Genomic DNA, 13503 nt, shown 5'->3' with positions numbered 1-13503 from the left:
CTAACTGCAGTGGGTCAGTGATGGAGGGGGTGGCACATTTGGATATGAAGGCCAGCACATCATCAAGTCTTCAGAGGGGGGTCTTCCTGTTCTGGAATCTGAGGGAGCCATGTTTCCTGGTTCTGTTCATCCCGAGACCTCATCCACAGAAAAGCCACTTTTCTCCAGCACAGTGTGGGTGCCAGAACCAACGGTCATTGGGAGCCTTCCAAGAATTCCAAGGGCGATTTGCTCTTCTCCCTTCCCTTCACCTTCAGCTGGAAATTTACGATGGCAGGAGTCTGTGGGAACAATGTGGAAGGAGTTCATGGCAGGAAAGAGCCTCAAACTCCAAGTCAAGACAGCCCTCAGGAGAAAAGCTGGCAAACTGCCTCAAACATGCATAAGGCTTGGCAATGCAAACAAATGCATGCAAGCAAATGCACACAGCAATGATGGGGCCATTTGTCGGGCACCCCTCCCTGTCCTGTATGGTGAGGGTGAGTGCCTGACACCCTTGGCCCCACCTAAGGCTGTAGATGCCCCCTCTGGGGACTGTTGGCCAAGCACTGACCTTGGCCTGATGTACTGTAACCTTAGGGCAAAGGAGGGGTGAAGGGGGTGTCACGATCCCTGAGACTCTGTTGAATGTCCAGGTCACTGTACTGAAGGGACAGGCATGTCCCTCTGTCAAAGGCATGCTGCCATCAGGATCTGAACCCCAAGAGCCCCTGCGCCCATCACTGAAAACCCACTGACGTTGCTCCCCCCCTTTCCTGTGGCAGCTCCCAGGGGCAACCAGCCTGTGCCAGGCAGAAAGAAGAGGCTAAAATGAGGTGCTCGTAGAGCAGCTCAGCCTCCCCAGATCTCCCAGACGAGGGTGTTCCCGGGTGCAGGGACGGCACAGTCAGGGGAGGCTGTGGACGCAGCATCGTTCTTGACAATGGAGGTGTGGGAGCAGCCAGGGCTTCCCTTCTTGCATAAAAAGCCAGGCTGCAATGAGAGTGCATTTGCTCCTGCCCTTCCTTCCTGCCGCAGGTGCTGTGGGAGCCCTTCATGCTTCTAACCATGGCAGCAGCTCTGCAGTCATGAGGGAATGGCCAAGACATCCTCAGAGACACAGCCCGCCACCCCCATATCCTGAGCACTGATCAAGTTCCCACCCCATCTCCTCATTCCGCGGGGAGGCCAGCCAGCCTTGGTTGTCCTGTTGAAGATCAGGCCTGCCTGCTGTCCCCTGTAGCTGGAGGTGTCCGTCCCGTAGAGTGTGGTGACACTCCCAGTCAGTGTTCTCCCCCCAGGACCGTGGGGGAACTTAGGAGACGACTTCTCAAAACTTTAACCCCCCACTGCCTCTTCTGGGTTGTAGGGATGGAGGGGGGAAGAGGCCAGCAGGCACTAGAATCTTTTGTTCATTTTTTGACTATTGCCTTTTGAAATTATAGCATGTGTTGGTGCCCCCCTACACACACTTATTAAAATTTTGTTTGTAAGTTGTTACCTTTTTCTTTACCCTTTTTTGCTCATGTCCTTGGGTATTAAAAGAGGTAATTCCTGTTTCTTTTCCTTTTTTTCTTTAAGATTTTTTTTTATGTAGACAATTTTTAAAGTCTTTATTGAATTTGTTACAATATTGCTTCTGTTTTATGTTTTGTTTTTTTGGCCGTGAGGCATGTGGGATCTTAGCTCCCCAACCAGAGATCGAACCCACACCTTCTTTGCATTGGAAGGTGAAGTCTTAACCACTGGACCGCCAGGGAAGTCCCCCTGTTTCTTTTCCCTTTGGTAACATCTTGCAACTCTTGATTTATTGACTGAAGCAAACACATGCCCTTGTATGCCTTCTGAACTGATAGAAGCACCAAGCACTTTTTCCTCTTGTGTTTTTGCCCATAAGGACCTTCTTTCTGGAGCAAAATGTCCAGAGACCAGTTCCCCAAGGGTGGAGGCTGTCAGAAGCCGAATCTGAGACACAAAGCACTCCCCGCACAAACGTGAGGAAGGTCCTCCTCACTTGCCAAAGCACACCCGCATTCTGGCCATCTGGTCTACCACAGTGCCAGCTCTAGGAAAACAGGACCCTGGAGTGGGATTAGCTCACCAAGGCTGCAGGGCCATGGAGAGCCCTGGGCCCAGCCACAGCCCCCGCCCTTAAGCAAGGCCTTCGATCACCCAAGGACATGTCATCTCTGACTTCTCCATCTCCTGGACACTGTGATCCAGAAGTTCAAGGAGCACAGGGAATGTTGTTCCCACCTGCCTCCCGTCATGGACATCAAGGCCGAAAGCCATTTGTAGCTCACTGGCTATTTTATGAAGCAATTGCATGGATGTGTCCTGACTCTAATAAGGCAGCTGTGTGACGAGGGCACCCTGGCCTCAGGGGTCCAGTCCTCAGCTTGACTCCAACTCCTGCTCAGGACAGTCCAGCTGGGAGATGCCTTCCCAGCCACCTGCTCCGGAGTGGGGTGGGGGCACCCTGTGGGACACAGCTGTGGGCAGAAGCTGGAAGACTGACTCAGCATGGCCAATGGGCCCAGTTCTGGCCACCCCATTACAGAGATGCAGACGCCTCACCTGGCACTCACTGGGGCACACACCTGTAATGCCCATGTCTTTTCTCTGGCACGTGCTTGAAGTGGGTGGGGGCAGGAGCGGCATCCCAGGACTTGGCCATGGGATGCTGTAGCAGGAGCCAAGCCTGGGCATGAGCACAGCCAGCCACGTGGCCTGCAGGCTCTGGACTCACCACCGCTGCCCTGACCCAAGTTCTGCACACCATTGCCAGGAAGGGGGGCCGGGGCTGACTTTCTCTGAAGGGCTCAAAAAGCTCTGCTAAAGCCAGATCCTGTCAGACCTGGGGGCCAAGAGAACATGCCAGCCCCCAAGGGCAGAGCTGCATTCTCCACAGGGTACCCTATATTGCAGCCTGGCTGATCCTCTGCTGTGCTGAAGAGACAGGGCCTGGGCTGGGTGGGGCCTGAGACACGGGGCTGGAGGAGAGGGGCTGGCAGGGCACGGTGGGCACCTCCCCTCCCCCAGGCAAAAAACCAGAGGCGCTGGAAGGCCAGAGCAGACGTTTCCTGGAGGGCCTGGGACAGCCCCACCCCCCGTTTCCTTAAAGAGAGACCAGATGCCCTTAAAGGCATCTTAAAGGAGCTCCTTAAAGGAGCAGAGGGTGAGACTCTCAACAAGGCTCCCCATCCTTCAGCCTCTTTGCTGAGCACACAGGCCACCTTTAAATCAGGCTACAGCCAACCACCTGCCATTCTCCTCCAGGCACAGGGCCCAGCCTCTGGGTCTTGGGGTCAGCTGGACTCTCACACACACACACACACACACACACACACACAGACTTCCCCACATGCTATCCACTGACCCCTCCCGCAGCAAGCCTCCAGGGCGTCATCACCCCCTCCCAGCCCCCAGCCATGCCTGTGCCCTTCTGTCCACACCCAGCAGTGGTCCATGGGTGAGCACGCCTGCCACACTTACACCTGGCCTCTGGGTGCCTGTGAACATCTCCCCTCCGTGAGGGCCCACACTTGGCACACCTGTGGGTCCTGGCACCCCAGCCCCAGGTTCGATGCTGCTGAGTGCAGGCCTCCTCTTCCCCTCCCCCAGGACCCCCCAGGGTCCATGCAGTTCTGGGAGGGGGAATCCACTCCTTTAGACCATCATGCCCCTCCCCTCGCACCCACCCTCCAGCCGGGGTCATCAAAAGAGCTGAGACCCTCCCCGAGGACCAGCAGCCGGGGGACAGGGCAGGGATCCGGCCCTGTGGGCACACAGTGGTCCAGCCTCAGCACAGCCCCAGCCCCCCTGGAGCCCCGTTCCCACAGAGGACAGCAAAAGGCCTCACAGTGCTAACAAGGGACTGCTGCCAGCGCCACAGCTGCGGCCAGAGAGACCCTGACAGATTCCGCAGGGCACGCCGGCAGGTGCCAGCCGCCTTGCGGGTCAGCAACGGCCCAGGACCCCGCCCACTGCCACGGCAGGGCTTTCTCCACCTGAGAACATAGCTCCAGCGCAGGTGGACGCGAGACAGCCTTGAATATGCTCTCACTTCTAAAAGAAAAAGGAAACCGCGCAGGCAGGCTTCAACACTTGGAGGATTATTAGCAGTGGCAAATCATCTGTAACCAGCCCAGGAATGACCGTGGGGACTGGTGGGCAGGGGTCTCCCATGGGCTCTGTGCCCGACCTGCCCCGGCTCCACCTCACCCGCTGCCCGCCCTCGGGGTTCTGGCTGAGCCAGGAACCACAGTGCTAGCTGGGGCCGCGGTGATTGACAACTTTACAAAACCCCTGGGCAGAGAGGCCCCAGGGCAGCTGGGTTCTCGCCCTGAGGGCTCACAGCTGGGTGCTCAAGGGGGGCGGGTAGGGAGCCCGAAGAAGGAGTGTCGCGTGCGCCATCTGGGAAGGTGAAGGGGCTTTCCAGGTGGGCACGAGATGGGACGCATTCCAGGCAAGGGACTGGGTCCCCGAGGCCTGGGGAAGGGGTACTGGGTTGAGGGGAGCCCAGCTGGGAATCGAGGAGGGGTGAGCGGCCCTGAGCCTCTGAGCAGCAGACAGCACAGAAGGCGATGCAGGGAAACGTGGCCTCCTGGGGACAAAGCAAGTCAGGCGTCTGGAGGACATCCAACCCCAGACCACGGGGTGCGGGCAGGAGGGTGCTTGTGGGGGCAGGGACTTGGCGGTCTCTCCAAGCAGGGAGCAGACCTTCTGGCTCCTGGGGGCTCCCTGGGGACCCTGGGTGCATGTCTCTGTGACCCCCAGCACGGGGCCAGCTCACTGTGCCTATATGCTAACTTTGGCCTCTGGGGCCAGGGCACCCTGGTCACCGTCTCCTCGGGTGAGGGTTCCCCAGGGCTGCTCCGCCTGAGCCGCGGGCCAGGTCCCCGGGGTCTGTGGCTGCACCACCACTGCCTGAGGGCCAGAGGCCTGGAGCACAGGCAGGGCCCCGGCCCCATTCGGGACCAGGCCTGGAAGCTGACAGAGCCCCTGGAGGCGAGCCAGCTGAGAGCTGGGCGGAGAGGCTCCGGGACAGGGGCGGCTGGGAGGGAGGAGCCCTGAGCAGAGCCTCGCCGGGGGCCGGGGCCTGAGTGCGTCAGGGCGACTAGGACCACTTGAGCGCTTGGGGCCAGGGCACCCTGGTCACCGTCTCCTCGGGTGAGACGGCTCTCTGCCTCCTTTGTCCTGGGCTGGGGGGACGTCTCCAGAGAGTCCTTGGCCCATGTGGGACCCTCGGGGGTCCCCAGGGGAGGCTGCTCCCGAGGCCATCTGCCTCCCCGTCCTGCGGAAATGGGGCCTCTGCTGGCGGAACACAGTCCGGGCCGAGTGGGCTCCACGCCCGGGGCCGCAGGGACCTGGGGGTAGGGCTTCGGGTGGGGCCAGGGGGCTGCCAGGGGCTTGGGTTTTTGTACACCCCCCAACGGGGCCCACGGCATTGTGGCTACAGTGGCCCCTGGGGCCAGGGCCTCCTGGTCACCGTCTCCTCAGGTGAGTCCTCGCCAGCCCTCCCGCCTCACTTTCTCTGAGACTTTTTTGCTGCATTTGGGGGGAAACGAGGGTGTCTGGGTCTCAGGTCTAGAGGGCCTGGGGCAGCCTGGGGGGCTCGGAAAGAGGGCCGAGGGGGCCCAGGCTCACCCCAGCGGGAGCAGAGGGTTCCGACGCCCTCTCTGGCTGGGCTCTGCGGCCAGGGCTTTCCCTGGGGGTCTCAGCCACCCTCGGGCTCTGGGTTCCCAAGGTCCCCAGCCCTGCCGCCACAGTAGGTGCTATGTGAGGTGGTCCGGAGGTCTTGGCCGGCCGCCAGTTCTTGCTTGGGGTCCTGGCATAGTTGTCACAATGTGACTACTGGTTTGAGAACTGGGGCCAGGGGGTCCTGGTCACCGTCTCCTCAAGTGAGTCCTCACCCCCTCCACACTTTCACCGCACTTGGGGAGACCCGCGGTGTCAGGGTCTCAATGTCAGAGGCGCGGGGCACTTTGGAGGACCGGAAAGGGAACCAGGGAGAGGGTCCCCATAAAAGGGGCCCAGAGATGGACCTCCCTGCCCCAAGGACGCCATGGTGCGGGGACAGACAAGGCAGCTCCTTCGGCTGGTCTGGCCGTCTGATTCGAGCATCACCAGGGGCTTCCGTCAGCTTTCTGGGGCAGGTGGCTGGCTGTTTGAGGTTGGTTGGACTTCTGAGTTTGAGTTAAGGATTCTTGATTCATGGTCAGACAGCCTAGGCGGGCAGTGGTCTGGCTTCTGGGCGCCAGGCTGGGATGTTGGATCTCCGGGGCAGCCTGGAGGGAGCAGGGCCAGCAGAGGGTTCCGGGGCCCTCCGGATAAGTGACTCGGACGGTCGGCTTCCATGCGGCGCCTGTAGACAGGACAGGTCCCCAGGCGCCATGGGGCCGTGCCAGGCCCCCGAGGTTTTTGTGAGGTGAGGCTGGAGATCCCACCACAGTGATTACTATAGTATGGACATCTGGGGCCAAGGGATCTCTGTCACCGTCTCCTCAGGTAAGAATGGCCCCTCCAGGGCCTTTATTTTCTGCTCCTGTCTCTGGGATTTTCTGAGCTTCGCCGTCTGGTCCTCAGGACATGTCTGTGTCCGCCGGGGGACTGGGCAGACTGGCCAGGAGGGGACCAGGACCAGGTGCCCTAGGGATTTCAGAGCCTCTGGATTTTCTGATGTCTTTCAAAAATTGGAATACTGCCGGCATTCAAGAGGCGGCTGCAGGCGGGAAGGGCCACCTGTGGGGGAGTCCCAGGACCCCCTCAGCGGCAGGACAGTTTGGTCCGTGGCAAGAGATAATTTGGCTGCTACAATCATAGAGTCAGTTGAGGAGTGTGCCTTGTTGATTGTGTTTCTAGAACTCCAGGAATGCCACACGTGGAAGGCATAGTGAAATATCCTCTTCAGATATGAGGTGTGGTGTGCTCTGCGTTAGATTGTACTTCAAATTCTTTATTGGTTAGGATTAGAATTGTCTGGGTGAGGATGGACGTGTAGTGTCCCGATCTTGGTGAGAATGGGGTGCCCCAGCCCCCCGAAAGGAAGAGCCTGGGGAAGTTACAGGTACCGGGTTTCGTGAGGACACTTGTTAAGAGAAAGATACATGTTCATCATAAGAGGCACGCTTATGAAATACTAAAAGACAGGACATCCTTCAAGTGGCTCCTGGTGGTCAGGAAAATTGTGACTTTAGAACGTGAGAGACTTTTAATGTATTTTAAATTTTATCATTCAATTAACAACTGTGAATCCTGTCTTTGGGGAGTTGATAGGGGTGCAAGTTTGGCCGAGAAGTAGTAACTCGGTACTGTCGGCCCCCTGCCCTGATTCAGGGCTGAGTTTTGGCAATAATAAATTCGGCTTATTTTTTTAATTAATTGGTGGTGCTGAGTTAGTCAAGATGGCCGCGTGCGGGGCTGGCCACCTGCAGCAGGTGGCAGGAAGCAGATCAGTCGAGAGTCTATTTTAGGAAGCAAGAAAACACAGTTGGTGAATTTATAGCTTATGGTCACCAAGGTGTGGTTTGGTGATGGTATTGCTCAGCCCCACAAAGCTGAAAGAGTTCCACTGAACACAACACCACCTGGATAATTTGCATTTCTAAAATAAGGCAAAGATGTTGACAGAAACTAGAAGGTTCCCCTTTTAACTATTTGAACTTATTTCAGTTTTAGCTTATCAACTGCTCATTTATATTCATTTTCAAAGTAAAGGTTTAAGAAAGTGAATAGTCTTAGGTGCATTTTATCAATGCACTCGTATAATGTTCTAATGGGGTATTCCTTCAAGGTAATTAATCCCAAACCATCCTCCGATGCCCCGAAGCACTGTTTCCACTATGAGTGTGCCCACAATCTTTAGCCGGTCGATTTTCTCTTCGTGACTAAGAAACACTCTGGTATTCTGATACAGTTGCCTTCCTTTCAGTATTTTTCAAGACCACTTTTCAGGTATCCAGCTCAGGACAGATTTTAGGTGAAATGTGTGCATTCGTCATGAATTATTTCAGTTAAACATGTTGGTTGGCGGATTGAGAGGAGACGCAGTCGGGTGTGAGTCCGGAAGGACTCAGGACACTTTGGAAGGGCCGTCTCTGCTCTGGGTCATCAGCCCAGCCAGCGTCTTAGTGGAAGGAGCTCCCGTGGAGGGTCCGAGAGCGGGTGCCCCCAGGCCCGCCGTGGCTGGGGGTCTCCTGGGACCGCCCGGAACAGGGGATGGCAGTCCTGGCTTCTGCCACCGGCCAGTGGGCTAGTGGTGAATCAGCCGTTTTTAAGGGATTTGGAGGAATTCTGCCAGGCCAAAGACCCCACGGGACTTGCTGGTGACCGGGAACCTGAGAAGGTAAGAGGGAGGCAGCCAGCGCTGCCAGATTTGCTGCTCCGGGAAATCTGCATGAAATGTTTTTGTTTTCACTTGAAGGGGAATCAGTCTTTGACTATCGCCTGTGTGGGTCCGGGTGCTTCACACACACAGGGCACTCCTTACCGTGTCCTCACTTAAGTGGGAAACGCGGCTCTGGGTTTTAGATCGTTGCTGTGCCCTGGAAAGCAGCCTCTGCTTTCTGCAGAGCTTTGGGATAAAGCACAACTGTGAGCGGCAATTCAGATTAAATGCGCTTCCCGTCATTGTTAATGAGGACTTTCCTGGAGGGAATCTAGTCAAGTCGGACTCATTTGAGAGCCGGGGGTGAGGAGGAATTTGGGCCAAGGGCACGTGCCCAGGAAGGCCAAGGCGCCGAGGGCAGCGTCCCCAAGGCTCTCCTCTCCCCGGAGAAGCAATGCTGCCCATTCCAGAGAGACTGGGACCTTCCTTCTGATGCTGGCACATGCGCCGCGGCTCTTGCAAGATGCTTTAGGGAATGTAAAGTCGCCAGCAAGCGTTTTCCCAGGTAGCTGAGGAAGGGGGTGACTGCCGCTGCTGGGAGCCAAAGCCGGCTGGGCCTGGGGCAGGCACGGAGGGATCGGGCACCCAGTGCAAAGGGGAGGACAGGGACCCCGAGGAGGAGAGAGAGCAAGAGGCACAAAGGGACCGACCCCGGGCCCAGCCCAGCTGTGCGGGATTCCTGCACGAGGTGCCTTAGCCGAGGCAAGTGGGTCTGGCGCTTTCTGGCTAGAACCACTGGGCTTTCAGGACTGTGCAGGGCTACCCTGGGCTGCCCATAGCAGGCCTGAGCTGAGCTGGACAAAACCGGACTGAACCGGGCTTTCTGAGCTGAGCTGGATTGGGCTGAGCTAAGCTGGGTTTAGTGGGGCTGAGCTGGGCTGAACTGGGCTGAACTGGGTTGAGCTGGGTTGAGCTGAGCTGAGCTGAGCTGGGTTGAGCTGGGTTGAGCTGAGCTGAGCTGAGCTGGGTTGAGCTGGGTTGAGCTGAGCTGAGCTGAGCTGGGTTGAGCTGAGCTGGGCTGAGCTGGGTTGAGCTGGGTTGAGCTGAGCTGAGCTGAGCTGGGCTGAGCTGGGTTGAGCTGAGCTGGGCTGAGCTGGGTTGAGCTGAGCTGGGCTGAGCTGGGTTGAGCTGAGCTGAGCTGAGCTGGGTTGAGCTGAGCTGAGCTGAGCTGAGCTGAGCTGGGCTGAGCTGAGCTGAGCTGAGCTGGGTTGAGCTGAGCTGAGCTGAGCTGGGTTGAGCTGAGCTGAGCTGAGCTGGGTTGAGCTGAGCTGAGCTGAGCTGGGTTGAGCTGAGCTGAGCTGAGCTGAGCTGGGTTGAGCTGAGCTGAGCTGGGTTGAGCTGAGCTGAGCTGAGCTGAGCTGAGCTGATCTGAGCTGAGCTGGGTTGAGCTGAGCTGAGCTGAGCTGAGCTGGGTTGAGCTGAGCTGAGCTGGGCTGAGCTGGGTTGAGCTGAGCTGAGCTGAGCTGAGCTGGGTTGAGCTGAGCTGAGCTGAGCTGGGTTGAGCTGAGCTGAGCTGAGCTGAGCTGGGTTGAGCTGAGCTGATCTGAGCTGGGTTGAGCTGAGCTGAGCTGAGCTGAGCTGGGCTGAGCTGAGCTGAGCTGAGCTGGGTTGAGCTGAGCTGAGCTGAGCTGGGTTGAGCTGAGCTGGGTTGAGCTGAGCTGAGCTGAGCTGGGTTGAGCTGAGCTGAGCTGAGCTGAGCTGAGCTGAGCTGGGTTGAGCTGAGCTGAGCTGAGCTGAGCTGAGCTGAGCTGAGCTGAGCTGGGTTGAGCTGAGCTGAGCTGGGTTGAGCTGAGCTGAGCTGAGCTGGGTTGAGCTGAGCTGGGTTGAGCTGAGCTGAGCAGAGCTGAGCTGAGCTGGGCTGAGCTGAGCTGAGCTGAGCTGAGCTGAGCTGAGCTGGGTTGAGCTGAGCTGAGCTGAGCTGAGCTGGGTTGAGCTGAGCTGAGCTGAGCTGAGCTGGGTTGAGCTGAGCTGAGCTGAGCTGAGCTGGGTTGAGCTGAGCTGAGCTGAGCTGAGCTGGGTTGAGCTGAGCTGAGCTGAGCTGGGTTGAGCTGAGCTGAGCTGAGCTGGGTTGAGCTGAGCTGGGTTGAGCTGAGCTGAGCTGAGCTGGGTTGAGCTGAGCTGAGCTGAGCTGAGCTGAGCTGAGCTGGGTTGAGCTGAGCTGAGCTGAGCTGAGCTGAGCTGAGCTGAGCTGGGTTGAGCTGAGCTGAGCTGAGCTGAGCTGAGCTGGGTTGAGCTGAGCTGAGCTGAGCTGAGCTGAGCTGGGTTGAGCTGAGCTGGGTTGAGCTGGGATGAGCTGAGCTGAGCTGAGCTGAGCTGAGCTGAGCTGGGTTGAGCTGAGCTGAGCTGAGCTGAGCTGGGTTGAGCTGAGCTGGGTTGAACTGCACTGAAGTGGGTTGAGCTGGGTTGAACTGCACTGAACTGGGCTGAGTGGGGCTGAACTGGGCTGAGCTGGGCTGAACTGGGCTGAGCGGGGCTGGGTTGACCAAGGGGGGCTGAGATGGGTCAGCAGAAAAGCACAGGCTGGGCTGGCTTGACTCGGACAGGTGGCGCCCTGCTTTGGGATGGTTACCCTCAGCTGAGCCCTGGGAGTCTAGCTGGGCTAGCTGGCCACGCTGCACCGTCTTGGCTGGCTCTGGGCTGACCTCAGTGACCTGCGTGTGCCGAGGGCTGGCGGAGCTGAGTCTGCATCGTTCTCACCGATGGCGTTCGGACCCTCCCTCCAACCGCAGAGCCCCAGGCTGGGCCCGGTGTGGCTGAGCCAGGGGCACTGAGGGCGCCACTGCCCCAGAGGGAAGGCGGGGCTGCCCGGACCCCCGACCGACCGGCAGGGCACAAGAGACACTTCTCACGCCCCCTGTCTCTTTTGTCCTCTCTCTCGGGTCCTCAGGGAGCCCGTCTGCCCCGACTCTCTTCCCCCTGGTCTCCTGCGTGAGCGCCCTGTCTGATGAGAACCCGGTGGCCCTGGGCTGCCTGGCCCGGGACTTCCTGCCCAGCTCCATCAGCTTCTCCTGGAGCTACCAGAACAGCAGCGGGGTCAGCAGCCAGAGCGTCCAGAGTTTCCCGGCCGTCCTGAGGGAGGGCAAGTACGCGGCCTCCTCCCAGGTGCTCCTGCCCGCCTCAAGCATCCCCCAGGGGTCCGAAGAGCACCTGCTGTGCAGAGTCCAGCACCCCAGCGGCGTCCAGGTCCGTGGAGTGCCTATCCAGGTGAGCCAGGCTCCTCCCGCGGCCGGGGGCGGGGGTCAGGCCAGGCCCAGCTGACGCCTTCTCCTTCTCAGGAGTGCTGACACATCCACTGCCTCCCAACGTGAGTGTCTTCATCCCCCCCCGAGACGCCTTCTCCGGCACTCCCCAGCGCACGTCCAGGCTCATCTGCCAGGCCACAGACTTCAGCCCCAAACAGATCTCCTTGTCCTGGTTTCGTGATGGAAAGCGGGTGGTGTCTGGCACCAGTGAAGGCCCGGTGGAGACTGTACAGTCCTCGCCCGTGACCTTCAGGACCTACAGCATGCTGACCATCACGGAGAGCGACTGGCTCAGCCAGAGCGTGTTCACCTGCGAGGTGGAGCACCACGGGATGACCTTCCAGAAGAACGTGTCCTCTGTGTGTGGCACCCGTGAGTGCAGCCCCCGGGGTGGGGGGGACCCTCACACACAGGTCTGCAGACACCGCCCCCAAAGTCCCAGCAGCTCCCTGAGCCTTGGCTTCTCAGAGCGGCCAAGGGCAGGGAGGGGCTGTGTGCAGGGCAGCTGGGGGCTCACGAGGGGCTCAGCCAACTCGGCACCTGCTCTATGGGCTGAACTATTCCTCCACCTGATTTCACGCCAACCAACTCTCTTCCCACCTCCAGCCGATGACGGCACCATCAGGATCTTCACCATCCCCCCGTCCTTTGCTGGCATCTTCCTCACCAAGTCAGCCAAGCTTTCCTGCCTGGTCACAGACCTGACCACCTATGACAGCCTGAGCATCTCCTGGTCCCGCAACGGCGAGGCCCTGCAGACCCTCACCAACATCTCTGAGAGCCACCCCAATGGCACGTTCAGTGCCGTGGGTGAGACCTCTGTGTGCGTGGAGGACTGGGAGTCTGGAGACGGGTTCACGTGCACGGTGACCCACACAGATCTGCCCTCGCCGCTGAAGCGCAGCATCTCCAGGCCCAAAGGTAAGCCTGCTCTGGCTTCCTTCCCTCCGCCCCGGGCTCTCCCACGGCTTCTGGGGTCTGAGGACAGCGAGGCCGGACCAGGAGAGCCCCTGCGCTCCCCGTTGTCCAGGACGGACCCCTCTCGCCCCCAACCCGCTCTCACCACCGTGTCTCCCCCCGCAGAGGTCGCCAAGCACATGCCGTCCGTGTACGTGCTGCCACCAGCGCGGGAACAGCTGAGCCTGCGGGAGTCCGCCTCCGTCACCTGCCTGGTGAAGGGCTTCTCGCCCGCGGACGTGTTCGTGCAGTGGCTGCAGAAGGGGCAGCCCATGTCCTCCGACAAGTACGTGACCAGTGCCCCGGCGCCCGAGCCCCAGGCCCCCGGCTTGTACTTCGTGCACAGCATCCTGACGGTGAGCGAGGAGGACTGGAACAGCGGGGAGACCTACACCTGCGTCGTGGGCCACGAGGCCCTGCCCCACATGGTGACCGAGAGGACCGTGGACAAGTCCACCGGTAAACCCACCCTGTACAACGTGTCGCTGGTCATGTCTGACACGGCCAGCACCTGCTACTGACCACCCGGCTGCCCGCTCAGGCCGGGGCCAGAGCCCCTGGGCGACCGTCGCTGTGTGTGTGCATGCGTGCGTGCAAACTAACCATGTCAGTGGGTGAGATGTTGCATTTTATAAAAATTAGAAATAAAAAGATCCGTTCAAAAGATGCTGGTTGTGAGTGAGCAATGCTCTCCCTGCGGGGGCCATGGCTGTGCTGCCCCCGCCCAGCAGACCGCCCTCCCCCACTGTCCCCGCCCCTTCCTCCCCACGGGCCTCTGACCCACCCCTGGAAGCCCTGGTGCTCCTTGCAGAATGCTCACAGCAAGCCAAGCCTATACTCACTGCTCCTCTAGCTGCTTCTACGGCCACACCGGGGGCACACGGGTGTGCAACACATGCACGCGCATGCACACACACAGCCACATACATACATGCA

At 59.3% G+C, this 13503-nt stretch overlaps 1 gene segment (V, D, J or C); it reads left to right on the top strand.

Moving 5' to 3' along the window:
- The first annotated feature begins 6407 nt into the window (after window positions 1-6407).
- LOC118890716 lies at window positions 6408-13234 on the top strand. The segment is given in 5 exon segments: window positions 6408-6489; window positions 11256-11570; window positions 11641-11982; window positions 12217-12531; window positions 12694-13234. Coding segments are annotated over 5 exon segments (1410 nt in total).
- Window positions 13235-13503: the final 269 nt, after the last annotated feature.

The sequence above is a fragment of the Balaenoptera musculus genome, chromosome 2 (genome assembly GCF_009873245.2).
Source record: "Balaenoptera musculus isolate JJ_BM4_2016_0621 chromosome 2, mBalMus1.pri.v3, whole genome shotgun sequence".
Taxonomy (NCBI): domain Eukaryota; kingdom Metazoa; phylum Chordata; class Mammalia; order Artiodactyla; family Balaenopteridae; genus Balaenoptera; species Balaenoptera musculus.
This window is presented reverse-complemented; position numbering and strand designations above follow the sequence as displayed.